This window comes from Oncorhynchus mykiss, chromosome 12 (genome assembly GCF_057628025.1).
Source record: "Oncorhynchus mykiss isolate SJ-2025 chromosome 12, ASM5762802v1, whole genome shotgun sequence".
In the NCBI taxonomy this organism is placed as follows: domain Eukaryota; kingdom Metazoa; phylum Chordata; class Actinopteri; order Salmoniformes; family Salmonidae; genus Oncorhynchus; species Oncorhynchus mykiss.
The window spans coordinates 27977279-28004903 of record NC_143033.1 but is presented as its reverse complement, the minus strand read 5'-3'; the positions used below and the strand labels follow the sequence as shown (position 1 = coordinate 28004903).

Genomic DNA, 27625 nt, shown 5'->3' with positions numbered 1-27625 from the left:
AGAGAAACAGACAGCTGTATAGTTGTAATGAAATTGAGAGAGAAACATATCGCCACAATAATAGATAAGAGTTTTGTTTGGGGTCTGCCAATAATGAGGCAGAGACAATTTGATTAAATATTCTCTGTAAATAAGAAAGAGAGGGAATGTTTGGCTCAGGAGGCAACTGCAGTGTTCTCCTTATTAAGCTGCTTTGAACTATTGTCTTGTAACTTGTTAATTGATTCAGGCCGAACCATATAATCACATTATGATTCTCTTGTTGCTAATAAACAGAAATTTAAAAAACTACAATTATTTTTGCTTTACAGGAAAATAATTGGAAATCTAAAATAAATGATAAATCAACAAAGCAAAGTATTCTCCAATGCACCAACACAACCCAAAACGAATATACTGTTAACAAATGAAGTCTGATGTAAAAGTACAACATGTATATTTTAGAACTATATTGTTTCCCATAAACACATGACAGTAGGAGATGTGACCTTTAAAGGACAATAGACAATAGACTACTATAGCTACTTGCACCTTTCACTGCACATTTATGATGAGTCTTATTCCGATTTAGAGGAATAAAGTAGAGAGAACCCAGAGCTAAATGCCTAAAGCATCACACTGCCCAATTATGTTTTATCAATAGCTGTTCTCCTTTGACAGGCAACACTTTAAACTAGCCAGTGAGTATGCCCAGAAAGAATGAAATCGCAAAACTCATGAGCAGCGTGTTTGGAGGGCAAAATTAGGTTATGTTCAACAGTTGACCTACCACGCTGGGTCCCCATGATGATACCATTGTCTTAAAGTAGCTACAAATCAGGGCTTTATCCATGTGATAGTGAGATTACTGGGGGCATCAGTTTGCATTACTCTGTATTGGTGCCCTGCAGAGATCTGTGGGAAGACTTTGGGGAGGGGTAATGAAAAGCAAGCGCTGGATTGGATTCTCAGCAGGGGGCTGGATGTGCAGGATCCAACACCACTCTTGTTTCAAACAGACCGGGAATCCAATGAGTATTTTCCTAAACGCAGTTCAGCTCATGGACCAAAAGCATCAAATGGAACTGGCTGCCTCCCACACCATTTTAGCTAATGAGTTACTATCAGTAGTACTAAACTCAGCAAAAAAGAAACGTCCCTTTGTCAGGACCCTGTCTTTCAAAGATAATTAAATTCATAAAAATCCAAATAACTTCCCAGATCTTCATTGTAAAGCGTTTAAACACTGTTTCCCGTGCTTGTTCAATGAACCATAAACAATTATGAACATGCACCCGTGGAACGGTCGTTAAGACACAAACAGCTTACAGACGGTAGGCAATTAGGGTCACAGTTATGAAAACTTAGGACACTAAAGAGGCCTTTTCTACTGACTCTGAAAAACACCAAAAGAAAGATGTCCAGGGTCCCTGCTCATCTGCGTGAATGTGCCTTAGGCATGCTGCAAGGAGGCATGAGGACTGTAGATGTGGTCAGGGCAATAAATTGCAATGTCCGTACTGTGAGACGCCTAAGACAGCGCTACAGGGAGACAGGATTGACAGCCTCTGTCCTCGCAGTGGCAGACCACGTGTAACAACACCTGCACAGGATCGGTACATCCTAGCATCACACCTGTGGAACAGGTACCGGAATGCAAAATCCCTCCATCAGTGCTCAGACTCTCAGCCTATTGAGGACAGAGGCTGGACTAAGCGCTTGTAGGCCTGTTGTAAGGCAGGTCCACACCAGACATCACCGGCAAAAACATTGCCTATGGGCACAAACCCACCGTTGCTGGAGCAAACAGGACTGGCAAAAAGTGCTATTCACTGAAGAAAAAAATGCTCTTCGTGGGTTTGTCTCACCAGGGGTGATGGTCGGATTTGCGTTTATCATCGAAGGGATGAGCGTTACACCGAGGCCTGTACTCTGGTGCGAGATCGATTTGGAGGTGGAGGGTCCATCATGGTCTGGGGCGGTGTGTCACAGCATCATCATACAGAGCTTGTTGTCATTGCAGGCAATTTCAACGCTGTGCGTTACAGGGAAGACATCCTCCTCCCTCATGTGGTACCCTTCCTGCAGACTCATCCTGACATGACCCTCCAGCATGACAATTCCACCAGCTATACTGCTAGTTTTGTGTGATTTCCTGCAAGACAGGAATGTCAGTGTTCTGCCATGGCCAGCGAAGAGCCCGGATCTCAATCCCATTGCGCACGTTTGGAACCTGTTGGAACGGAGGGTGGGGGCTAGGGCCATTCCCCCCAGAAATGTCTGGGAACTTACAGGTGCCTTAATGGAAGAGTGGGGTAACATCTCACAGCAAGAACTGGCAAATCTGGTGCAGTCCATGAGGAGGGGATGCACTGCAGTACTTAATGCAGCTGGTGGCCACACCAGATACTGACCCCACCTTTGTTTAGGGACACATTATTCCATTTCTGTTAGTCACATGTCTGTGGAACTTCTTCAGTTTATGTCTCAGTTGTTGAATCTTATGTTCATACAAATATTTACGCGTTAAGTTTGCCGAAAATAAATGCAGTTGACAGTGAGAGAACGTTTCTTTAGTAGTGGTACAACTGAACAGTTGCAGTAGAAAGAGTTGAAGTGACTTCCACTGACTTACAGTGCATTCGGAAAGTATTCAGACCCCTTGACTTTTCCCCCCCAAAAATGTATGTTACAGCCTTACTATAAAATTGATTGAGTAAAAAAGAAATCATCAATCTACACACAATACCCCATAAACAGATTTTTTGAAATTTTTGCAAATGTATTGAAGATAAAAAAATATAAATACCTTTTTAAAATAAGTATTCAGACCCTTTGCTATGAGACTCGAAACTGAGCTCAGGTGCATCCTGTTTCCATTGATCATCCTTGAGATTTTTCTACAAGTTGATTGGAGTCCAGTTGTGGTAAATTCATTTGACTGGACATGTTTTGGAAAGGTACACACCTGTCTATATAAGGTCCTACATTTGACAGTGCATGTCAGAGCAAAATCCAAGCTACGAGGTCAAAGGAATTGTCCGTATTGTCCGATCTGGGGAAGGGTACCAAAACATTTCTCCAGCATTGAAGGTCCCCAAGAACACAGGGGCCTCCATCATTCTTAAATGGAAGAAGTTTGGAACCACCAAGACTCTTCCTAGAGGTGGCCGCCTGGCCAAACTGAGCAATCGGGGGAGAAGGGCCTTGGTCAGAGAGGTGTTCACTCTGACAGAGCAATAGTGGAGATGGGAGAACTTTCCAAAAGGATAACTATCTCTGCAGCATTCCACCAATTAGGCCCTTATGGTAGAGTGGCCTGACGGAAGCCACTCTTCAGTAAAAGGCACCTGCCAGCCCACTTGGAGTTTGCCAAAAGGCACCTAAAGGACTCTCAGACCATGAGAAACAAGATTATTTGGTCTGATAAAACCAAGATTGAACTCTTTGGCCTGAATGCCAAGCGTCACGTCTGGAGGAAAATAGGCACCATCCCTAAGGTGAAGCATGGTGAGGGCAGCATCATGCTGTGGGGATGTTTTTCTGCAGTGACTGGTAGACCAGTCAGGATTGAGGGAAAGATGAACAGAGCACAGTACAGAGAGATCCTTGATGAAAACCTGCTACAGAGCACTCAGGACCTCAGACTGGGTTGAAGGTTCACCTTCCAACAGGACAATGACTCTAAGCAAACAGCCAAGACAACGCAGGAGTGGCTTCGGGACAAGTTTCTGAATGTCCTTGAGTGGCCCAACCAGAGCCCGGACTTGAACCCGATCGAACATCTCTGGAACGACCTGAAAATAGCTGTGCAGCGACGCTCCCCATTCAACCTGACAGAGCTTGAGAGGATCTGCAGAGATGAATGGGAGAAACTCCCCAAATACAGGTGTGCCAAGCTTGTAGCGTCATATCCATGAAGACTCAAGGCTGTAATCGCTGCCAAAGGTGCTTCAACAAAGTACTGAGTAAAGGATCAGAATACTTATGTAAATGTGATATTTGTAAAGAATTAAATAATTATACATTTGCAAAAATGTCTTACAACCTATTTTTACTTTGTCATTATGGGGTATTGTGTGTAGATTGTTGAGGGGAAAAACAACTATTTAATCCAGTTTAGAATAAGGCTGTAATGTAACAAAATGTGGAAAAAGTCAACGGGTCTGAATACTTTCCGAATGCACTGTATACTGTATTTAGTACTGCACTGAAAGGGTTCTACATGGAACCCAAAATAATTATACCTGGAACCAAAAAGTGTTCTTAAAAGGGGTTTTCTATGTGGACAGCCGAATAACCCTTTTTGGTTCTAGATGGCACCTTTTTTTCTAAGAGTGTATCACTTTGCAAATGAATAGATTAATATTCATGATACAGCAATACTGTTGTGATGGCACTTACAGTGCCTTCAGAAAGTATTTATTCCCCTTGACTTATTCCACATTTTGTTGTGTTACAGCCTGAATTCAACATGTTTTTTAAAAAAAATCTCACCCATCTACACATAATACCCCATAAAAGTGAAAACATGTTTTTAGACATTTTTGCAAATGTATCAAATGAAATACAGAAATATCTCATTTACGTAAGTATTCACACCACTGAATCAATACATGCTAGAATCACCTTTGGCAGTGATTACAGCTGTGAGTCTTTCTGGGTATGTCTCTAAGAGCTTTGTACACCTGGACTGTAAAATATTTGCCCTTTTTTCTTTCTTCAAGCTCTGTCAAGTTGGTTGTTGATCATTGTTAGACAGCCATTTTCAAATCTTGCTATTAATTTTTAAGTCAATATAAGTCAAAACTGTAACAAGGCCACTCAGGAACATTCAATGTTGTCTTGGTAAGCAAATCCAGTGTATATTTTGCCTTGTTTTAGGTTATTGTTCTGCTGAAAGGTGAATTCATCTCCCAGTGTCTGGTAGAATGCAGAGTGAACCAGGTTTTCCTCTAGGATGTTGCCTGTACTTAGCTCCATTCCATTTCTACTTACCCTGAAAAACTCTGCAGTCCGATTTACAAGCATACCCATAACATGATGCAGCCACCACTAGACATGAACATATGGAGAGTGGTATTCAGTCATGTGTTGTATTGGATTTACCCTGAACATAACACTTTGTATTCAGGACAAAACGTTAATTGCTTTGCCACATTATTCTTGTCGTATTACTTTAGTGCCTTGTTGCAAACAGGATGCATGTTTTTGGAATATTTTTTATTCTGTACAGGCTTCCTTCTTTTCACTCTGTCAATTAGGTTAGTGTTGTGGAGTAACTACAGTGTTGTTGATCCACCCTCAGTTTTCTCCTATCACAGCCATTAAACTATGTACAGTAACTGTTTTAATGTCACCATGGTCCTCATGGAGAAATCCTTGATTGTTTTCCTTTGTCTCGGGTAACTGAGTTAGGAAGGACGCCTGTACCTTTGTAGTAACTGTGTGTATTGATATACTATCCAAAGTGTAATTAATAACTTCACCATGCTCAAAGGGATATTCAATGTCTGCTTTTTTATTTTTACACATCTACTAATAGGTGACCTTCTTAGCGAGGCATTGGAAAACCTACCCGGTCTTTGTGGTTTAATCTGTTTGAAACTGGCTGCTCGACTGACAGACCTTACAAATAATTGTATGTGTGGGGTACAGATGAGCTAGTCATTAAAAAATAATGTTAAATACTTTTATTGCACACAGAGTGAGTCCATGAAACGTATTATGTGACTTGTTAAGCAAACTTTTACTCCTGAACTTATTTAGGCTTGCCATAACAAAGGCATTGAGTACTTATTGACTCAAGACATTTCAGCTTTTCATGTTGTATTAATTTGTACAATTCTGGAGTATTGAGTGTAAGCCAGTAACACAAAATCTCAATTTAATCCCTTTTAACACAACAAAATATGGAAAAAGTCAAGGGGTGTGAATACTTTCTAAAGGCACTGTATACTATAGGGCCAGTAGCAAAAATAATTCTGCCACTATAATTTAAAAAAGAGGATGGAATTGGATTGTGTTGCATTAAAGCTATGGGTGACAGTCACCTACTGTAACACTAGCAGCAAGTCATCTGAAAGTAAAGACCTGCTTAATCAGGTGAGACCCCACATTGGCACGGTGACACCAGAGGACAAAACATGAAAGGTAAGACATACTTGGCTCTTTTTGTCAATATGGCTGCCAGTATGCAGACGTTTGACACTTTGTACTGTTAAAAAGGTGTTCTCTAAGGAACTGAACCAGAGACATTCAGCTCTGGTGGGCATAATGGCAAAAATATCCAATTATGGTTATTCTTACCACATTATCATGGCAGATTGATTTGTGTGTTCATTACTACCAGAACATGTTTCAGTATGACATATAGCCTCTGCCTTCGGTCTCTATTGTTGTCCAATACCAGGAAGAGGTTCATTAAACATGGTTGAGTACGGGGAAAAGATACTTCCTAATACCAGTGTGATTAGTATTAGTCCTACACCTACTGTCCTCAAAGTCCCTTCTGAGCTTCAGGAGAGGTGTCAGTTCCAGTAGATTGGCACTTGATCTAAACTTCCCTGTACTGGGTGAAATAATTCACTGCCTGCCCCCTGCACCCCAGCCTCCGCTCTCTTCAAAAAGGGCATTGTTTGGTTTATAGAGCCGCGACCAGAATACTAATGAGATACTGAAGAGAAAATGGATCGATCAATACGATCACAATGAGGCATGAAAGGTCTGCTACCTTCAAGGCAAGTCGCCTAGAATCATAAATTCCATGGCTGCCCGGTTCCCTTTCAACACAGAGACTCTGACTCTGACCCTTTGACATTACTCAGTCTTATTGATCCTAACACTTTTCAGTCTGTTAAACCAATACCACAGCTGACAGCTATCCTTTACAGCGCCCTAATGAACTGAAAAAATATAAACGTTTAATTTTCTCCCAGGAACATTGTTCCCCTTTCTGAGTCGCAGTCTGTCAATACACCTTGGAGAGAGATATCTAAACTTCATTAGGGCTTTTCTTTTACTCAATACCAAAGCAACTCCTCAAAAGGTAGGTGAGTTTTATTGCTTATAAGTTATTGCACTCATAAACAGGTGAAGTGTTGCAGTTAGAAGAACCGCTGTGGGATAACTCAATCACAGACACAGAGGAGAGAGAGAAAGTGGTGATGGGGGTGGTTGAGGTGGCAGGGGAGACATGGTTCCTTCCTGCATTGACAGCATTCTGACAGGCAACGGTAACTTTCCCTTCAGCGCATATCACCTCTGGGTATGTGGGTGACATTTTGGAGTATTTTTAATTAGCATCAGGTTGTCCCCTTAGTGAATTAAGAGTGTTTCTGAGGAGAATGGAGTAGTTGGTATTTGCTCCCAGTCAGAATCAGACAGTGTGGCTTACCGTGCTATATCAGCAGTATGCCTGCATGTTCCTCTGTTTCTCTAATCTCATCATTCATTCATCGCCCTGGGGCTTGTGTGCATTCTCTAAGTATGACACAATGACATGTCACTGTTGTCTTTGAGGCATTCCTCCCATTATGTTGTGTGAGGTCAAAGGAAAATGCAGTTGTAGCTTAAATAGCTGTATGGTGGGGGTCTACAAATTGTCAAATGCAGATTGTCCTGGATTGTTACTGGCCCTACCACCTACTAGATTTCTAAGCTTTCTGTTCAAACAGCAATGCATTTTTCTTCAGAATAGTGGAGAATAAAGTGGGATGTGCCCTACCCAAGCACCAGTGTGTTATCTTTTGTTTTAATGTTGTGCTAGAATTGGAACACATCACAATAATTTGCAAATCAGTTACAAATGATATATTCACCATGTGATTTGGCAAAATGTGTATAAATGTGCTTGGGATGGAGTCTTATGAAGACAAATATTGTCCATTTAAAACATACATGCTCAGCAGTAAACAAAGGAAATCGCTGAAATGCAAACTGCTCCAGCCCAGCCACTGCTGTCCTGCTGTGACTACAGCAAACAAATACCATGCTGATGTCTCTTCTGGGGTCTGGACTAGCATTAACCAAAACAGATAAATACAGTAGATAAATAAATAACAGGGTTGATCACACCAATGGTACCATCAAGCAAAGCCATAAAGGCCTGTGTCAAGGCACAGAGAGAGCCATGTTTTCTGTGATTTGTGGTGACTGGCACCTTCCATGTTCACTGAGATTTGTGATGTTTTACCACCGAGCAGAGACTTGTGGGTGATAGATATTCCACCTTTGTTATTTATTTGACATTTTTATGTACAATAGCAACATTATTCGTGATGACAGTACATCTGGTTGTTTACGATTTAGACTGATTGCCTAATAACTAGAAGGAATTAACATATAACAGCTAATTTCAAAGCTGTTTGCCAATATTTCAAACTCCGGAAATTACTCAGCATTTTATTTATGTAATCTACTACTGTAGCCATATAGATTTTTATTTGGTCAAATCAAAGTGTGTAATTTAGAATTTTTAAAGTAGAAGAATGAATAATAAAGCAGAACTTTTAAGATGCAGTCAACATTTGTTAGAGTGGGATTTACAATCCCTATCCCTCGCTATGGGCTGATGGCTACCTTTGAAGCGGCCTTATTAAAGGGCTGTTAATGCATGGTCATGCAATTTAGTAAATTACAAGTCTGAGGATCAAAATTGGAGGTGTAGAGTCTTCCATCTTGCTCTGTGTTGCATTTCCTAAGATATTTATTGATCTACTGTTGGAAGCTTAAGGGCATCATCTCAATTAGGAAAAACACACAGACATCTCTGGGTCAGAGCTTTCCATAAAGATGGCACACGAAGGTTACAATGCTCTCATATTAATATCAGTCCGTCCTAGAATAACACCACGCCAGGCTTAAAGACAAGGCTTAGATGTTATATTCATGGCTACGGACCTTGAACGAACAATCTTTTGTTGCTCTCTGATCACTAGGCAAGGATCATCTTATGAGAAATGAATGAGAGGTTCCAAATCAAAGGCTAATTCAAAATCTAGAGTCTCTTAAATGGAATGGTTTATTGATAATGTCATCAAATCAAATTTTATTTGTCACATACACATGGTCAGCAGATGTTAATGCGAGTGTAGCGAAATGCTTGTGCTTCTAGTTCCGACAATGCAGTAATAACCAATGTCAGTGAACATAGTAGGCAAATTTGACCTGATTGATATCTGGCTCTACAATGGACATATTGACAGAAACAAGGTTGTAATAAAGTAAAACTTTCTCTTGATCAAATACCAATATTCAGCTACAATTGACACAGGCCTACCAGTGTAATAATATATAACTACACAGTACTGTACACTAGTAAGTCCATGCAGTTACTTGGTGCAGGAGGGCTCAGATGGTAGAGCATGGCGCTTGCACCACCAAGGTTGTGGGTTTCAATTCCCGGGGCCACCCATACGTACAATGTATGCATGCATGGGTGTAAGCTGCTTTGTATAAAATCATCTGATAATTGGCATAATGACTTACTTTGGCACTATTTTGCATTTTCTTTTCTTTTCTTTCAGCGGGAAGTATTATGTAACTATCTCTACTGACTACTTGCTACATGGTATTTGTCATACTCTGGAATAAAGGCTAAGCAAGACCAATAGCTACATAAGACTGTTATGTAACAATATATATCTGTCCTTTTCTGCTTGTCTCTTAGTCCAAATACTGCTTCTTACAGTTTCAATGGGACAAGGACAAGAACACATGCACCCCAAAATTCTGAGGGTGCACCAAGTACATGAGGATGGTTGGGGGTGGTCCGGGGGAGGTACAGTGCCTTGCGAAAGTATTCGGCCCCCTTGAACTTTGCGACCTTTTGCCACATTTCAGGCTTCAAGCATAACGATATAAAACTGTATTTTTTTGTGAAGAATCAACAACAAGTGGGACACAATCATGAAGTGGAACGACATTTATTGGATATTTCTAACTTTTTTAACAAATCAAAAACTGAAAAATTGGGCGTGCAAAATTATTCAGCCCCTTTACTTTCAGTGCAGCAAACTCTCTCCAGAAGTTCAGTGACGATCTCTGAATGATCCAATGTTGACCTAAATGACTAATGATGATAAATACAATCCACCTGTGTGTAATCAAGTCTCCGTATAAATGCACCTAAACTGTGATAGTCTCAGAGGTCCGTTAAAAGCGCAGAGAGCATCATGAAGAACAAGGAACACACCAGGCAGGTCCGAGATACTGTTGTGAAGAAGTTTAAAGCCGGATTTGGATACAAAAAGATTTCCCAAGCTTTAAACATCCCAAGGAGCACTGTGCAAGCGATAATATTGAAATGGAAGGAGTATCAGACCACTGCAAATCTACCAAGACCTGGCCGTCCCTCTAAACTTTCAGCTCATACAAGGAGAAGACTGATCAGAGATGCAGCCAAGAGGCCAATGATCACTCTGGATGAACTGCAGAGATCTACAGCTGAGGTGGGAGACTCTGTCCATAGGACAACAATCAGTCGTATATTGCACAAATCTGGCCTTTATGGAAGAGTGGCAAGAAGAAAGCCATTTCTTAAAGATATCCATAAAAAGTGTTGTTTAAAGTTTGCCACAAGCCACCTGGGAGACACACCAAACATGTGGAAGAAGGTGCTCTGGTCAGATGAAACCAAAATTGAACTTTTTGGCAACAATGCAAAACGTTATGTTTGGCGTAAAGGCAACACAGCTGAACACACCATCCCCACTGTCAAACATGGTGGCAGCATCATGGTTTGGGCCTGCTTTTCTTCAGCAGGGACAGGGAAGATGGTTAAAATTGATGGGAAGATGGATGGAGCCAAATACAGGACCATTCTGGAAGAAAACCTGATGGAGTCTGCAAAAGACCTGAGACTGGGACGGAGATTTGTCTTCCAACAAGACAATGATCCAAAACATAAAGCAAAATCTACAATGGAATGGTTCAAAAATAAACATATCCAGGTGTTAGAATGGCCAAGTCAAAGTCCAGACCTGAATCCAATCGAGAATCTGTGGAAAGAACTGAAAACTGCTGTTCACAAATGCTCTCCATCCAACCTCACTGAGCTCGAGCTGTTTTGCAAGGAGGAATGGGAAAACATTTCAGTCTCTCGATGTGCAAAACTGATAGAGACATACCCCAAGCGACTTACAGCTGTAATCGCAGCAAAAGGTGGCGCTACAAAGTATTAACTTAAGGGGGCTGAATAATTTTGCACGCCCAATTTTTCAGTTTTTGATTTGTTAAGAAAGTTTGAAATATCCAATAAATGTCTTTTCACTTGTTGTTGATTCTTCACAAAAAAATACAGTTTTATATCTTTATGTTTGAAGCCTGAAATGTGGCAAAAGGTCGCAAAGTTCAAGGGGGCCGAATACTTTCGCAAGGCACTGTATAGTTGGAGAATTTTGAATTTTTCAAACACCTGAAACAGCTTAGCCCTGCAATGTAAAGCCATAATCATTATGCTTAATTCTATGTAAAAAAATATGTATATTTTTCTGCCATATGTAAGCATACTGTACCTCATACATAAACACACTTTCACACTCTTCACATACGCTGCTGCTACTCTGTTTATTATCTATCCTGATTGCCTAGTCACTTTTACCCCTACCTGTACACATTACCTCAATCATCTCAACTAACCTGTACTCCCAGCAAAATTACTTGGTACCGGTACTTCTTGTATATAGGCTCGTTATTGTGATTATATTGTGTTACTATTTCCTTTTTTGTGTGCTAATTTTCATACTTTTTAACCCTGCATTGTTGGAAAAGGGCTCGTAAGTAAGAATTTCACAGTAAAGTCTACACCTGTTGTATTTGGTGCATGTGACAAATGACATTTGATTTGATTTTACGTCTGTATTCTCCTGGTTATGTTTTTTAAAGAAAGAAAATATGTTTCTCTGCATCTCTGCTAAAATCTGAGTAAAAGATTAAAAGGAATGTGAATCTTATTCATTACATTTAGTAAATGCTTGCTTTTCTAAAGTAGACCAACATTGCCAGCCGGCATGCCAGCTAAGATAGTTAGACAAGCTAGCTACTCTAACTTGATTGATAGACTGAAATGGCTTCTTGGCAGGTAGTTATGAGGTTGGGAGATTGGGAACCTATCTGGTCAAGATAAAGCCAACTTCATGAAATTGCTAGGTGGCAAGTAGTATTACAAAAAAAAAACACAACAACAAATAAAAAAAACGAAAAAGAATGTGTTTAACAGGAGAAATCTGATGGGGTATGTGCCCCTGTACCCCCTACGGGGGATGACACCTCTAAACACAACCATTATGACAGCTACAATACAAAAGCAACATCATTATACAAATCCAACTACCGTTATATGTTTAATGGGTTTCAAAACCTTGAAAAATGATTTGCCTCTGATAGAACATAAGGAATGTTTGCTTCCTTTATCTTACAGACTCAAAAACGACTTGGATGGATTTCCTCCCAAACAATGCATTCATCCTATTGCATGAAATAAAATGACTCTGTCAAAAAGTTGGAGATGAAAAAAAATTAGAATAATTCCAAGTGGAAACGTTATGCTGTCTGTCTGACATTGTACTGTACTAAATTGTTCAGTAAAATATAGAGATAGATAATATAGATAGGGAGAAATACCCGACTTACCAATGACATATGTAAGCAGGAGGGCGAGGGTTACGGTGATAGCGGTGGCGCTTAAGGCAGTGCATTTCCAGTTGCAGCACTTGTAGGGCTTGTTGAAGGTGAACATGGGCCTGGAGAAGGTGCTCCTGGGTAGGGGCCGTGGGGGTGGGGAGTACACTGTGTTAGATGTCAGAGGGTAGTTCTGACTGGCAGCGCTGAACAGGGCAGAGGAGCCTGAGCCATGTTTGAACAGAAAATGCCTGCAACCCAACAACACAAGAGGTTGACATTGATGAGAATATACACAACATAGCACATTACCACTTCATTGTAACACAATAACATAGTATTGTTCGAACATTTTCACCTTTTTAATTTGCGCACAAATACAAACAGCGTAGATATGAATACACATGCACAGATTAAGACATTTCCAATCTGTGTAGTACTTAAATAGGATACAGAACACAATTTACTTCTGTTAGATACTTGTGTAGTTCGGTTTAAGTTATTCGTAAACTGCTGGAAATGCACATCATTGAGAGAGAGAGAGAGTCAAAGACCAACATTTATTATTACATTCTCACACCTGACAGTGATGCTGAATGCTGTGATTACATGGATTTATGCTAATGCAGAATGGTGGCCAATTCCTCCTCACTGTGAACTTGACCTTGCAACCACTGCCTTTATCTAACAAGCTGTAGGCGGCAGTGTGCAGGGAGGGAATAGACCGACCGACGGAACAGAAGAACAAAAGGAAAAAATAACCCTCAATGCTCAGGTCCCTAATTAGAAAAGGTTTTAATACCATTAGCCGCTATCTTTAATGTGTTCAATTAAAGATGTGAGAGTACAAAGGTCATTTTTAGGGAAGATTATATCACAGGGCATAATTGCTGGGCCAATTTTCACAGACAGCGTAATTCAGTTTAAGTATGGTTCACAAAGGGATGAAGTTATCTGAGGCATGTTTGTTTTTGTTGTCCAAGCCAGTGTAAACGCAGCATCCTGTAGTATTGGGTAATTCTCCTCACGGTCTGCAGCAACATTCATGAAAACTGGTGAGGTTATTGACCGTGGACATCCAGAGCTGAGCTCAACACAGTCTGGGATATTGAGGCACAGTTCTGTTGTAGTGCTGCTGCTGACACTTGAAAAATGCATTGTTAAGGGCAAAAAAAACAGTCAATAGAGGAGCAATCAATTCCTGTCTGTGTGTAATTTAAAGAAATTAGGAAGAAAATGCTTGTGGTCTTGAATATGGTCATTATGCTGATGTGACAGAAATATGTGATTGCGTTGATGTTGGGTCAGTGCCATATCATCCGTGTCTGTGTTCTCAACAGTGTATCGACTTGGCTGATATCATTTGGCCAAAATAAAATAACTGATTTTATCTCAAACTTTGTTTTGGTATGAGGAAGGCGTTCAGGAGGAGGAACTCTACACTACACAAAAAAAGGGTTATTTGTGGAGCGATAGGGTTCTACCAAGAACCATTTTGATCAGAAGAACCCGTTTGAAATCAAATGAAATGTTATTTTTCACATGCGCTGAATGCAACAAGTGTAGACCTCACATTAAAATGCTTACTTACAAGCCGTTAACCAACAATGCAGTTTTAAGAAAAATTTGTGTTATAGTATTTACTAAAACAAACTGAAGTAAAAAAGAAAGAAAAATAGAAAAATAATAAAAGAGCCACAATATAATAACACTAGCGAGGCTATATACAGGGGGTACCAGTACAGAAACAATGTGCGGGGGCACAGGTTAATTGAGGTAATATGTACATGCAGGTAGAGGAAAAGTGACTATGCATGGATAATAAACAGAGAGTAGCAGCAGTGTAAGAATGGGGTTGGGGGGACAATGCAAATAGTCCTGGTAGCCATTTGATTAGCTGTTCAGGAGTCTTATGGCTTGGGGGTAAAAGCTATTAAGAAGCCGCTTGGACCTAGACTTAGCTCTCCGGTACCGCTTGCTGTGCAATAGCGGAAAGAACAGTCTATGACTAGGGCCTTCCCTGACACCGCCTGGTATAGAGGTCCTGGATGGCAGGAAGCTTGGTCCCAGTGATTTACTGGGCCGTACGCACTACCCTTTGTAGTGCCTAGTGGTCGGAAGCCTAGCAGTTGCCAAACCAGGCAGAGATGCAACCAGTGCAGCTGTAGAACTTTTAGAGGATCTGAGGACTCATGCCAAATCTTTTCAGTCTCCTGAGAGGGATTAGGCGTTGTCGTGGCCTCTTCACGACAGTTTGGACCATCATAGTTTGTTGGTGATGTGGACACTAAGGAACTTGAAGTTCTCAACCTGCTCCACTACAGCCCCATTAATGAGAATGGGGACATGCTCGGTCCTCCATTTCCTGTAGTCCACAATCAACTCCTCTGTCTTGATCACATTGAGGGAGAGGTTGTTATCCTGGCACCACACTGCCAGGTCTCAGTGTGGATGTTGCTTTTAATCCATGGCTTCTGGTTGGGGTAATGTACTGTGGGGACGACATCATCAATGCACTTATTGATGAAGCCCGTCACTGATGTGGTGACATGCTCAATGCCATCGGACGAATCCCAGAACATATTCCAGTCTGTGCTAGAAAAACAGTCATGTAGCTTAGCATCTGTGTCATCTGACCACTTCCTTATTGAGCGAGTCACTGGTACTTCCTGCTTTAGTTTTTGCTTGTAAACAGGAATCATGAGGATAGAGTTATGGTCAGATTTGACAAATGGAGGGCGAGGGAGAGCTTTGTACACGTCTCTGTGTGTGGAGTAAAGGTGGTCTAGAAGTTTTTTCCCCACTGGTTGTACATTTTACATGCTAGTAGAAATGAGGTAAAACGGATTTAAGTTTCCCTGCATTAAAGTCCCGGCCACTAGGAGCGCAGCCTCTGGGTGAGCATTTTCTTGTTTTCTTATGGCCTTATACAGGTTGTTGAGTGCTGTCTTGGTGCCAGCATGGTAAATCGACAACTACGCAAAATATAGATGAAAACTCTTGGTAAATAGTGTGGTTCTACAGCTTATCATGAGATACTCTACCTCAGGCAAGCAAAACCTCAAGACTTCCTTAATATTAGATTTTGTGCACCAGCTGTTATCTACAAATAGACACAGACCCTTGTCTTACCGGATGCAGCTGTTCTATCTTGCTGATGGACCGAAAACCCAACCAGCTGTATGTTATCCATGTCGTCGTTCAGCCACGACTCGGTGAAACATAAGATACTACAGTTTTTAATGTTGATAGGATAGTCTTGATCAGAGCTCATCCATTTTATTATCCAATGATTGCACGTTGGCTAATAGGACTGATCTGACTGAACGGTAGCCACCTGGAACCTTTAACATCCTAAGAACCGTTTTTGGAAGATAGGGTTCTTTGATGATTCTTTGGAAGGCAAGAAGGATTATTTGGAATGAAAGAACGGTTCTACATAGAACCATACATAATATTTCCCAGCAGGGAGATTTTCAAAACGGTTTGTTTTTCTGTAATATCAGTGTTTTTGCATGTACATTGATTAGTTGATTCATTGTATGGTAAACTTATATACATAACATACCGTTTTCTACTAATCCAATCAGTTAGTTGGATTTATTGCACCTGTTACTGAGATGGTTGTTACAGTTTAAGTGATTGACGTAATCTCAGTGTTCAATCATCCCTACCCTGGCAGTCATTCTGAATACAGGTTGCGGGTGATTAACAATTTATCTTGTTGGATATCCTAATTCTGGCTGGGTTCCAATATGAACTATACATGACATTGAAAGCCAGGATAATGTGACTTGCAATCCTGATATTCCTAAAACCACTGTGTTAGGATATAACCAGGTGATTAAATATGATCTACAGTGCATTAGGAAAGTATTCAGACCCCTTGACTTTTTCCACACTTTGTTATGTTACAGTCTTATTCTAAAATTGATTAAATTGTTTTTTCCCTCATCAATCTACACACAATACCCAATAATGAAAAAGCTAACATTTTTGCAAATGTATAAAAAAAACTGAAATATCACATTTACAAACTGTAAATATTCAGACCCTTCACTCAGTACTTTGTTGAAACACCTTTGGCAGCGATTACAGCCTCAGGTCTTCTTGGTGTTATGTTCTAAATGAACATAGTAAAACACACAACTGATTAGTAAAGCTTAAACCAAGTTTATTCACCCATTGGGTCACACAGCTGCATGAGACAAAGACATAGTTCCACCAGTGGTAGTATATATATATAACCCAATTGTAAGTAATTCAGACCCTTTACTCACTACTTGTTGAAGCACCTTTGGCAGCGATTACAGCCTCAGGCTACAAGCTTGGCACACCTGTATTTGGGGATTTTCTCCCATTCTTCTCTGCAGATCCTCTCAAGCTCTGTCAGGTTGGATGGTTAGCGTCGCTGTAAAGCTACTTTCAGGTCTCTCCAGAGATGTTTGACTGGGTTCAAGTCCGGGCTCTGGCTGGGCCACTCAAGCACATACAGAGACTTGTCCCAAATCCCCTACATTGCCTTGACTGTGTGCTTAGGGTCGTTGCCTGTTGGAAGGTGAACCTTCACGGTCCTGAGCGCTCTGGATCAGGTTTTCATCAAGGATCTCTCTGTGCTTTACTCTGTACATCTTTCCCTCAATCCTGACTAGTCTCCTAGTCCCTGCTGCTGAAAAACGTTCCCACAGCATGATGCTGCCACCACCATGCTTCACCGTAGGAATGGTGCCAGACGTGACGCTTGGCATTCAGGTCAAATAGTTCAATCTTGGTTTCATCAGACCAGAGAATATTGTTTATCATGGTCTGAGAGTCCTTTAGGAGCCTTTTGGCAAACTCCAAGCAGACTGTCATGTGCCTTTTACTGAGGAGTGGCTTCCGTCTGGCCACTCTACCATAAGGGCCTGATTGGTGGAGTGCTGCAGAGAAGGTTCTCCCACCTCCACAGAGGAAGTCTAGAGTTCTGTCAGTGACCATCAGGTTCTTGGTCTCCTCCCTGACCAAGGCCCTTCTCCCCCGATTGCTCAGTTTGAGCCGGAATCATGAGGATAGAGTTATGGTCAGATTTGCTCAAGGAAGAGTCTTGGTAGTTCCAAACGTCTTCCATTTAAGAGTGATGGAGGCCACTGTGTTCTTCAATGCTGCAGACATTTTTTGATACACTTCCCCAGATCTGTGCCTCGACTCCTGTCTCAGACCTCTACGGATAAATATTTCGACCTCGTGTTTTTTTCTGTGGGACCTTATATAGACAGACGTGTGCCTTTCCTAATCATGTCCAATAAATTTGTAGAAACAGCTTAAAGATGATCAATGGAAACAGGATGTACCAGGATGTTCTAGGAAGAACCCTCCAAAGATAAAAAGGGTTCTCGGTAGAACCCTTAATAGACGGTTCTAGGAAGACCCTTTAGATGACTAAATGGTTCTAGGCACAACCCTTCATAGGGGGTTCTAGGTAGAACCATACACAGTGGGTTATTTGAAGAACCCTACATAGAGGTATCTAGATAGAACCCTCTGCAAAGGGTTTTACCCAGCACCAAAAATGTATCCCCTTTGGGGACAAACTGAAGAAGCCTGTAGAGCACCTTTTTTTTCTAAGAGTGTACGTTTTTGGATCATAAAGATACAAGACGTCTGTAATGATGATCTGGTGATCACTCTATTGATCACTGATCTTCACCATTGATTATATAATATGTTAAACCACCATTTTGTGGAGATACAGTAGGCCTATGTGTGGAGTGGCTCCTCATAATATCCCTCTGAAGGTGCTTGTGGAGGTGGGTGATACTGTGAACCTAATTGCTAGTCATTTTAGCGGTCTGAAAAACACTTGATGTTACAGTATACTAATCAATTGGAAGACAGCTATGTTTAATTGGTAATGTCTGCTGGTGAGAGTTGACAACACAGAAATCTGAAATCAACTCAAATATATATAATCTCTGGTAAATATTCAGTATTTTGGTTTATTTGGCAAAGCCAAGAGAACAGTGTTAAAACTGTCAACAACACATCACCCAGCCTTTAGAGTGAACGTGCAGTAATAGAACAGTTATAATTTTCTAAATGTGAAGACAAAACATCAAGTGTGGTGATGTTATTGATCGGCCATCACGTCAAACCTTTCATTTAATTAGAATTGACAATGATAAGATATACAATGCCAAGAGGAGGTATTGGATAGCAATTTGCTGATCTACATGAATGCTGGCATTGTATTAGGTTTAAATATCGACAACAAGGTTCGTTTAGGTGTGAACAGAAAGTCAGCACACAGCCACATCAGGCATGGTGACATTCTCATCCCCTATGCAGAGTGTTTGACCTCTACATATATGTGGGGCCTTAATGAGCAGTCGTTGAGATCCACCATAAGGGAGGGAGGATCTACCTACTCCATCAAATTCGAGACGTTCAAGTACCACTACCCCTCCCGCAAACCTAATTGTGTTCATTTGTCATTGTTGTCACTTTTGTATATTACATACAGTGCCTTCAGAAAGTATTCATGCCCCTTGACTTATTCAAAATGTTGCTGTGTTACAGCCTGAATTCAATGTGGATTAAATAGATTTTTGTCTCTCATCCATCTACACAATACCCCATAATGACAAACAGAAAACATGTTTTATGAAATGTTTCCAAATGTATTGAAAACGAAATACAGATATCTCATTTATATAATTATTCACTCCCCTTTGCTATGACACTCCAGATTGAGCTCAGGTGCATCCAATTTATTTTGATCATCCTTGAGATGTCACTACAACTTGACTGGAGTCCACCTGTGACCATGAAGTCGAAGGAACTGCCTGTAGATCTCTGAGAATTGTGGTGAGAAAGTATTCCCACCCCTTGACTGTTTCAAAATGTTGATGTGTTACAGCCTGAATTTAAAATGGATTAAATAGAGATTTAATGTTAAAGTATAATTGTGTTTTTCAAAATGTTTACAAATGAAAAATTGAAATGTCTTGAGTCAATAAGTATTCAACCCTTTTGTTATGACAAGCCTAAATAAGTTCAGGAGTAAACAGTTCTTTAACAAAGTCACATGACAAGTAGCATGGACTCACTCTGTGTGTAATAATAGCGTTTAACATGATTTTTGAATGACTACCTCATTTTTTTCATAGATGTTTAAAATATTTCCTAAACAATACACAACATACACATACAAAGCAGTGAATTTCCAACACAGATTCATACACAAAGACCAGGGAGGTTTTCCAATGCCCCTCAAAGGAGGAAACCTATTGGTTGATGGGTAAAAATAAAAAAGCAGACATTGAATATCACTTTTAGCATGGTGTTATTAATTACACTTTGGATGGTGTATAAATACACCCAGTCATTACAAAAATACAGGTGTCCTTCCTAACTCAGTTGCCGGAGAGGAAGGAAACCGCTCTGGGATTTCACCATGAGGTCAATGGTGACTTTAAAACAGTTCCAAAGTTTAATGGCTGTCATGGGAGAAAACTGAGGACGGATCAAGAATATTGTAGTTACTCCACAATACTAACCTAAATGACAGAGTGAAAATAATATAAATACTCCAAAACATCTATCCTGTTTGCAACAAGGCACTAAAGAAATACTGCAAAAAATGTGGCAAAAACATTTACTTTTTGTCCTGAATACAAAATGCTATGTTAGGGGCAAATCCAATACAACACATTACTGAGTACCACTCTCCATATTTGCAAGAATAGTGGGGGCAGCATCATGTTATGGGTATGCTTGTAATTGCTAAGGACTGGGGAGTATTTCAGGAGAAAAATAAACGTAATGGAGCTAAGCACAGGCAAAATCCTAGAGGAAAACCTGGTTATCGGCTTTCCACTAGACACTGGGAGATGAATTCACATTTCAGCAGGACAATAACCTAAAACACAAGGCCAAATCTACACTGGAGTTGCTTACCAAGAAGACAGTGAATTTTCCTGAGCGGCGAGTTACAGTTTTGATTTAAATCTGATTGAAAATCTATGGCAAGACTTGAAAACGGTTGTCTAGTAATGATCAACAACCAATCTGACAGAGCATGAAGAATTTTGAAAATAATAATGGGCAGATATTGTACAGTCCAGGTGTGCAAAGCTCTTAGAGATTTTCCCAGAAAGACTCACAGCTGTAATCACTGCCAAAAGGGATTTTAACATGTATTGGCTAAGGGGTGTGATAACTTATGTAAATGAGAATGTCTAAAAACATGTTTTCACTTTGTCATTATTTTAACACAACAAAGTGTGGAATAAGTCAAGGGGTATGAATACTTTCTGAAGGCACTGTACACCTAATAGGTCGTTATGGATGTTTTGAATACAATGCGTGGGGGAGAAAACATACCTAAGGTAGGCCCATGTTTTCTTCTATGATGTAGTCTTCTCCCTACTGATGCTGATAACGCTCGTTTCACACGTCTTTCTCTGAAGACAACATGTCAACTTATTTTAGTCAACAGAAAGAAGTTGTTTACCAATGATAGGATTGCTTATTTTCAATTTACAATACATTTATAAAGCACCAAGCACTGGTGGGTTTACCAAACAATGGGGGAACAGACAAATACACCAGCGACACATACACCAAGATGAACATGTCGGCTCATCCTTTCCCTCGCCACATTTCACATTTCACGGACAAACCTTTGAGTGAAAAAACGATCTGAAAAAGCAGACAACATAATTGTCAATCTTGACAAAGGTTCTCTACTTCATGATTCATTTACTTATCCATAGTTTTCTTGTCATAGTGGTCCCGCTTTGCATATTAAAACCTAAAGATAAACAAGCCTTGCCATTAATAACAAGCGGGAAATGTTTTGATTGAAGGATAGAAAATAAGGATAGAACATTTACCTCGTTGTTTTTGGTCCTAAGTAATTGAATTTGCCATTTTCTAAGCATGAAGCATATAGAGCTCAGCACATTTTAAGTTAATATAGTTTTTCCATTTTCAAGTGTGCAAAAACAGTGAATTAGACAGTGTGACATCATTGTTTGGCAACCCTTTTCAATTTCACCTTCGACCCAACACAGCTGTTGGCGGCCATCGCTTCTTCCTTTGATTTCCTATCAATAAGCAGTCTTGCTACTAACCTGTCACAGTCTGTTCTGTTTCAACTACTTTCATCTCCCATACTCTAGCAGAACAAAGCTAAGAAAGAGAAACTAATTATCTCATCTGGCAGGTTGGTTTTCAAGCAGGACAAAGATAATTCATTCCAAGTTCATAAGCTCAAAGGGATAAAGGTCACATTTCGGTCTCTTGGAAATCACAAAAATGATGACATTATTAAAAGAAAAGAGTGTTCATAAAGGGTGACTGCTTGAACTGGTTTTCCCTTTGGATGTCCATTTAAAAACCAATAACCCTCTTGGGATGAACAGCTACACTTCAAAACAAGTTGTTCCTTCATTAATTGTCATTAATGACTCCCACACCAGTCAGATGTTGGCAACCTTCCTTTAACTAACTACAATAGCTATTTTACTATTCACATCTGACACAACATTTCTTTATATGCTAATTGTGAACTCAACAGGCTTTTTGCTGTTAAATCGATGATTTGCTTTGTAAAGGCCTTGATCTTCAGTATTTTCAGCTAATCATGTACCTATTTATGTTGGATTTGTACACCACTTCACTTCTCAAAAGCCTTAGCCCTGAATCTCTTCAAAATGATATGATTTAGTTACACACCACCAACCCCTCATTATGAATTAACACCATTATTCATCTCTCTATCAAGTGTGAATCATTAAAGACGTGTGAGAGGTCTGTGACTGAAGTCACAGGGGTCCTCTCTGCAACACTTAACTCATGCCAACAACATGTTCATTCAATCTACTTTCTCAAATCTAGTGCTATTTTTTGGATCCAAGTTACCGGTGGTGTCACAGTGATTAAGAACATGGAGGGAAAGAGGCCAAGAGCCCTGCATGACTCATATTGTGGAAACTATGGCCACAGAGCTGTTAAAGTGTCTGCCACATTGAACTGACCCCATTACTAGGCAGGTGAGAGTGGAGGTGCCAAGGCTTACCTGGTCTCCAGGGGGATGTTGCTGTTGAGTGCCCAGCTGTTGTGGAGCTGGCCTCTGTCTCTGTCGGCCGGCTGAGTGGGATCTCCATCCATCGCCTGGCTCCGAGCCGGCAGGGTGTTCCTCTGCAGTGCCTCAGAAACATGAGCATGAGGGGCCGGGCGGGCACATGTGCATGCGTGGGGAGGGGGCGGGGGTGGGGGTAGGGGTCTGAAGGTGAACTGGGCTGGTGGACTGCTGGGGAGCTCTGCAGAGAGAAAGAGACAGAAAGTGAGACAGAAAGTGAGACAGAAAGCGAGAGAGAGTTGAGTCTTTTCTGAGTGGCTTGATAAGTGTGTGAGTTTTGTGACATTTAGTAAGCACTTTGTTAACGTTCACTTTTCCTCCACTTGGAAAGAGCCTTGGGGATTTTTTAATTAGCACACTTAACAAGGTTATCATTCAAAAGTACAATCCACATTTTGAAAAATGGTTATGCAATAAAATTGACAGATGAACATACATTTTCCTGAGAGTGTTAAGGCACCCCAGATGCTATGATAAATGACACGCCTGTTGCTAATGAAATAAAGATGATTAGACATAAGGGCATAAGGATTGTAACCCTAGAAACCAAATTGGTTTCGTCCTGCATTATTACTTTGTTGTTCCTCTATAAAAAGCTCAAAACCCCTGAGTCACCCTTCGCAATCTCACGTATGAGTCTGCGTTTGAGTTCAGCGGCTCAGCAAAGAGAGCTGGCTTTCATGCCCCTGCAGTGTGACAGGTGAGATTAGTCAAGTACATCCAGACTGAAGTCAACCAGACATGTTCTCTTGCTGCAATACCACAGTTGCATGAGTTCACTCCAGCTAGGAGTGAGTCCCTGTCTATTGACCACACCTGTTGTGTCTTCACACCACAGAACGTGCAACTTGTAGACTTTAGTGTAGGAGCTTTATAATCCAATTCCTTTATAAAGACTCTTATTCTACCCTACATTTCAGAACAAATTAAAAGTTTCAGTTTCAAGTGTTATTAGTCCTGTGTACAGGATACACACGGTAGACAACGTCCAACAAAATACTTACTTGCAGGTTCCTTCTCGACATTGAAACAACCATAAGAAATAATAAAAGATAAGAATACAAACTTAAAGAAAATGTCTCAGTTGAATAGAATAAACATTTAAGCATAACAATAATACAGGAAGGCAAATGTATAGTACAATATTTACACAGGGAAAGAGAGATTGGGGGTCAAGTGTTTAAATTGTGCAGTATTAGCGATAGTAAATAAGAGTCTGGTAGCAGCAGTTGTGATGTGTGTGTGTGTTGCATGAATGCATGTACAGTATGTATGTACAGTGGGGCAAAAAAGTATTTAGTCAGCCACCAATTGTGTAAGTTCTCCCACTTAAAAAGATGAGAGAGGCCTGTAATTTTCATCATAGGTACACTATGATAGGCAAAATGTGGAAAAAATATCCAGAAAATCACATTGTAGGATTTTTAATGAATTTATTTGCCAATTATGGTGGAAAATAAGTATTTGGTCACCTACAAACAAGCAAGATTTCTGGCTCTCACAGACCTTTAACTTCTTATTTAAAAGGCTCCTCTGTCCTCCACTCGTTACCTGTATTAATGGCACCTGTTTGAACTTGTTATCAGTATAAAAGACACCTGTCCACAACAGCAGCTTGGTTTGAAGAAATCAACTCTGGGAGCAATTATTAGGAAATGGAAGACATACAAGACCACTGATAATCTCCCTTGATCTGGGGCTCCACGCAAGATCTCACCCCGTGGGGTCAAAATTATCACAACGGTGAACGGTGAGCAAAAATCCCAGAACCACACGGGGGGACCTAGTGAATGACCTGCAGAGAGCTGGGACCAAAGTAACAAAGCCTACCATCAGTAACACACTACGCCGCCAGGGACTCACATCCTGCAGTGCCAGACGTGTCCTCCTGCTTAAGCCAGTACATGTCCAGGCCCGTCTGAAGTTTGCTAGAGAGCATTTGGATGATTCAGAAGAAGATTGGGAGAATGTCAGATGAAACAAAAATAGAACTTTTTGGTAAAAACTCAACATGTCGTGTTTGGAGGACAAAGAATGCTGAGTTGCATCCAAAGAACACCATACCTACTGTGAAGCATGGGGGTGGAAACATCATGCTTTGGGGCTGTTTTTCTGCAAAGGGACCAGGACGACTGATCCGTGTAAAGGAAAGAATGAATGGGGCCATGTATCGTGAGATTTTGAGTGAAAAGCTCCTTCCATCAGCAAGGGCATTGAAGATGAAACATGGCTGGGTCTTTCAGCATGACAATGATCCCAAACACACCGCCCGGGCAACGAAGGAGTGGCTTCGTAAGAAGCATTTCAAAGTCCTGGAGTGGCCTAGCCAGTCTCCAGATCTCAACCCCATAGAAAATCTTTGGCGGGAGTTGAAAGTCCGTGTTGCCCAGCAACAGCCCAAAATATCACTGCTCTAGAGGAAATCTGCATGGAGGAATGGGCCAAAATACCAGCAACAGTGTGTGAAAACCTTGTGAAGACTTACAGAAAACGTTTGACCTCTGTCATTGCCAACAAAGCGTATATAACAAAGTATTGAGAGACTTTTGTTATTGACCAAATACTTATTTTCCACTATAATTTGCAAATAAATTCATAAAAAATCCTACAATGTGACTTTCTTGATTTATTTATTTATTTATTTTTTATTTATTTTTTTCCTCATTTTGTCTGTCATAGTTGAAGTGTACCTGCAGGCCTCATCTTTTTAAGTGGGAGAACTTGCACAATTGGTGGCTGACCTAAATACTTTTTTGCCCCACTGTGTGTGTGTGTCAGAGTTAATTTTGGCACTCTTTTTTTTAAATTTTGTCTAGTCTTAGTCATCTTGACTAAATTATAATTAAGTCTTAGTCACATTACTGTCATTTGAATAATGATTTAATCTAGTTATTGTCAAAATGACGAAAATAGTGGGCCATTTTTGTCAACTTAATGCCCTTTCATTTTAGCCACATTTTAGTAACATCACATTTGTATTGCCTCATTAACCTATAGGAAACATAAATCACTGACTTCCATCTGTACAAACATACATAACCTTGTCCTACCAACATATTGTTCTGCATAACATCATATTATCCTCCCAGCTGCAGAAATAAGACAAACATAAATAATATATTATATAAGAACTATCTGGTCATGTAAATTCCTAATTCAGCCATAGATTCTGCACATGACATACAAAACAAACAGACACACAAGCGCAGAGAGAGAGAGAGAGCGCCAGAGAGACAGAGCCAGAGAGCCAGAGAAAGAGCGAGACAGACACAGAGCCAGGGAGAGAGAGAGTGAGGAGAGAGAGAGAGAAGAACAATCACCAGATGGTGCTGCAAAGTAGCCTAGTATGGGTTGCACCTCCATCACTCGGTCTTGTCATTGCCATTGTTATCAAGTCACACTGATGTCCAAAAGTAGAACGGTGGCTAATGAATTTGAACAAGAGTTATTGACTGTTTTGCCCAGTTATGTAGTCGAGTCACTAAACATCGAGTCCCAAGTCCCCTGTGCTCGACTCAAGAGTGGTGTCATGAAATTGGCTGAAATTCCGAGTCACTGGGTCCACATGAACTCAAAATAGATTTAAATACCCAGTCAGATATAGTGTAGTGACAAGATACATTTAGTCAATAAATTGTTTGTTATTCTTTTCCCTTTCTGTGCCACCAAATGTTTTCCTGTTTTCATATAGGCTACTGGTAATGTTACCTGGGCCACGTTCAGTTGAAAGACGTTCTTAACCGTTGCAGATGGATCAGTGAATAGAGCCGACGTTATTCCTTATTCAACATGTCAGAGAGGCATGTTTGTTCTACATAGCATATTTTTATCTGAACATTCCATAACTTTGTGTCCTGCAGCTGCTGATTAGGTGATGTCATTTACAAAATAGCCTCCAATACCCTACTCAACAAATTGGATGCAGTCTATCACAGTGCAATCCGTTTTGTCACCAAAGCCCCATATACTACCCACCATTGCGACCTGTACGCTCTCGTTGGCTGGCCCTCGCTTCATACTCGTCGCCAAACACACTGGCTCCATGTCATCTACAAGACCCTGCTAGGTAAAGTCCCCCCTTATCTCAGCTCGCTGGTCACCATTGCATCTCCCACCTGTAGCACACGCTCCAGCAGGTATATCTCTCTAGTCACCCCCAAAACCAATTCTTTCTTTGGCCGCCTCTCCTTCCAGTTCTCTGCTGCCAATGACTGGAACGAACTACAAACATCTCTGAAACTGGAAACACTTATCTCCCTCACTAGCTTTAAGCACCAACTGTCAGAGCAGCTCACAGATTACTGCACCTGTACATAGCCCACCTATAATTTAGCCCAAACAACTACCTCTTTCCCTACTGTATTTTATTTATTTATTTATTTTGCTCCTTTGCACCCCATTATTTTTATTTCTACTTTGCACATTCTCCCATTGCAAATCTACCATTCCAGTGTTTTACTTGCTATATTGTATTTACTTTGCCACCATGGCCTTTTTGCCTTTACCTCCCTTATCTCACCTCATTTGCTCACATCGTATATAGACTTGTTTATACTGTATTATTGACTGTATGTTTGTTTTACTCCATGTGTAACTCTGCGTCGTTGTATGTGTCGAACTGCTTTGCTTTATCTTGGCCAGGTCGCAATTGTAAATGAGAACTTGTTCTCAACTTGCCTACCTGGTTAAATAAAGGTCAAATATTTTTTATTATTTTTATTTTTTTTTATTTTTATTTTTTTAATAAAAAATTAGCAGGAGGGATGGGGCAATTTATTGTCGCATGCGGTGCTCAAGTTAAGAATGGCTGTCAGTCAAAACCCATACAGCGCTATGAAGCGCAGAGCTTGAGGTCTGACGTCATTTATAGCATGTACAGCCACTGCGTTCCAATTTAGGCGC

At 40.6% G+C, this 27625-nt stretch overlaps 1 protein-coding gene across 1 annotated transcript in view; it reads right to left on the bottom strand.

Moving 5' to 3' along the window:
• The window catches only part of tenm1 (teneurin transmembrane protein 1), a 136385-nt gene extending 112637 nt beyond the window's left edge, over positions 1–23748 (bottom strand). The window contains exons 1-4 of the mRNA XM_090191371.1: positions 23728–23748; positions 23485–23548; positions 22661–22904; positions 12613–12851 (exon numbers count right to left, since the gene is read on the bottom strand). Coding sequence (XP_090047497.1) covers positions 12613–12851; positions 22661–22904; positions 23485–23548; positions 23728–23748 — 568 coding nt within the window. The remainder of the gene's footprint in view (positions 1–12612; positions 12852–22660; positions 22905–23484; positions 23549–23727) is intronic.
• Between the last annotated feature and the right edge of the window lie 3877 nt (positions 23749–27625).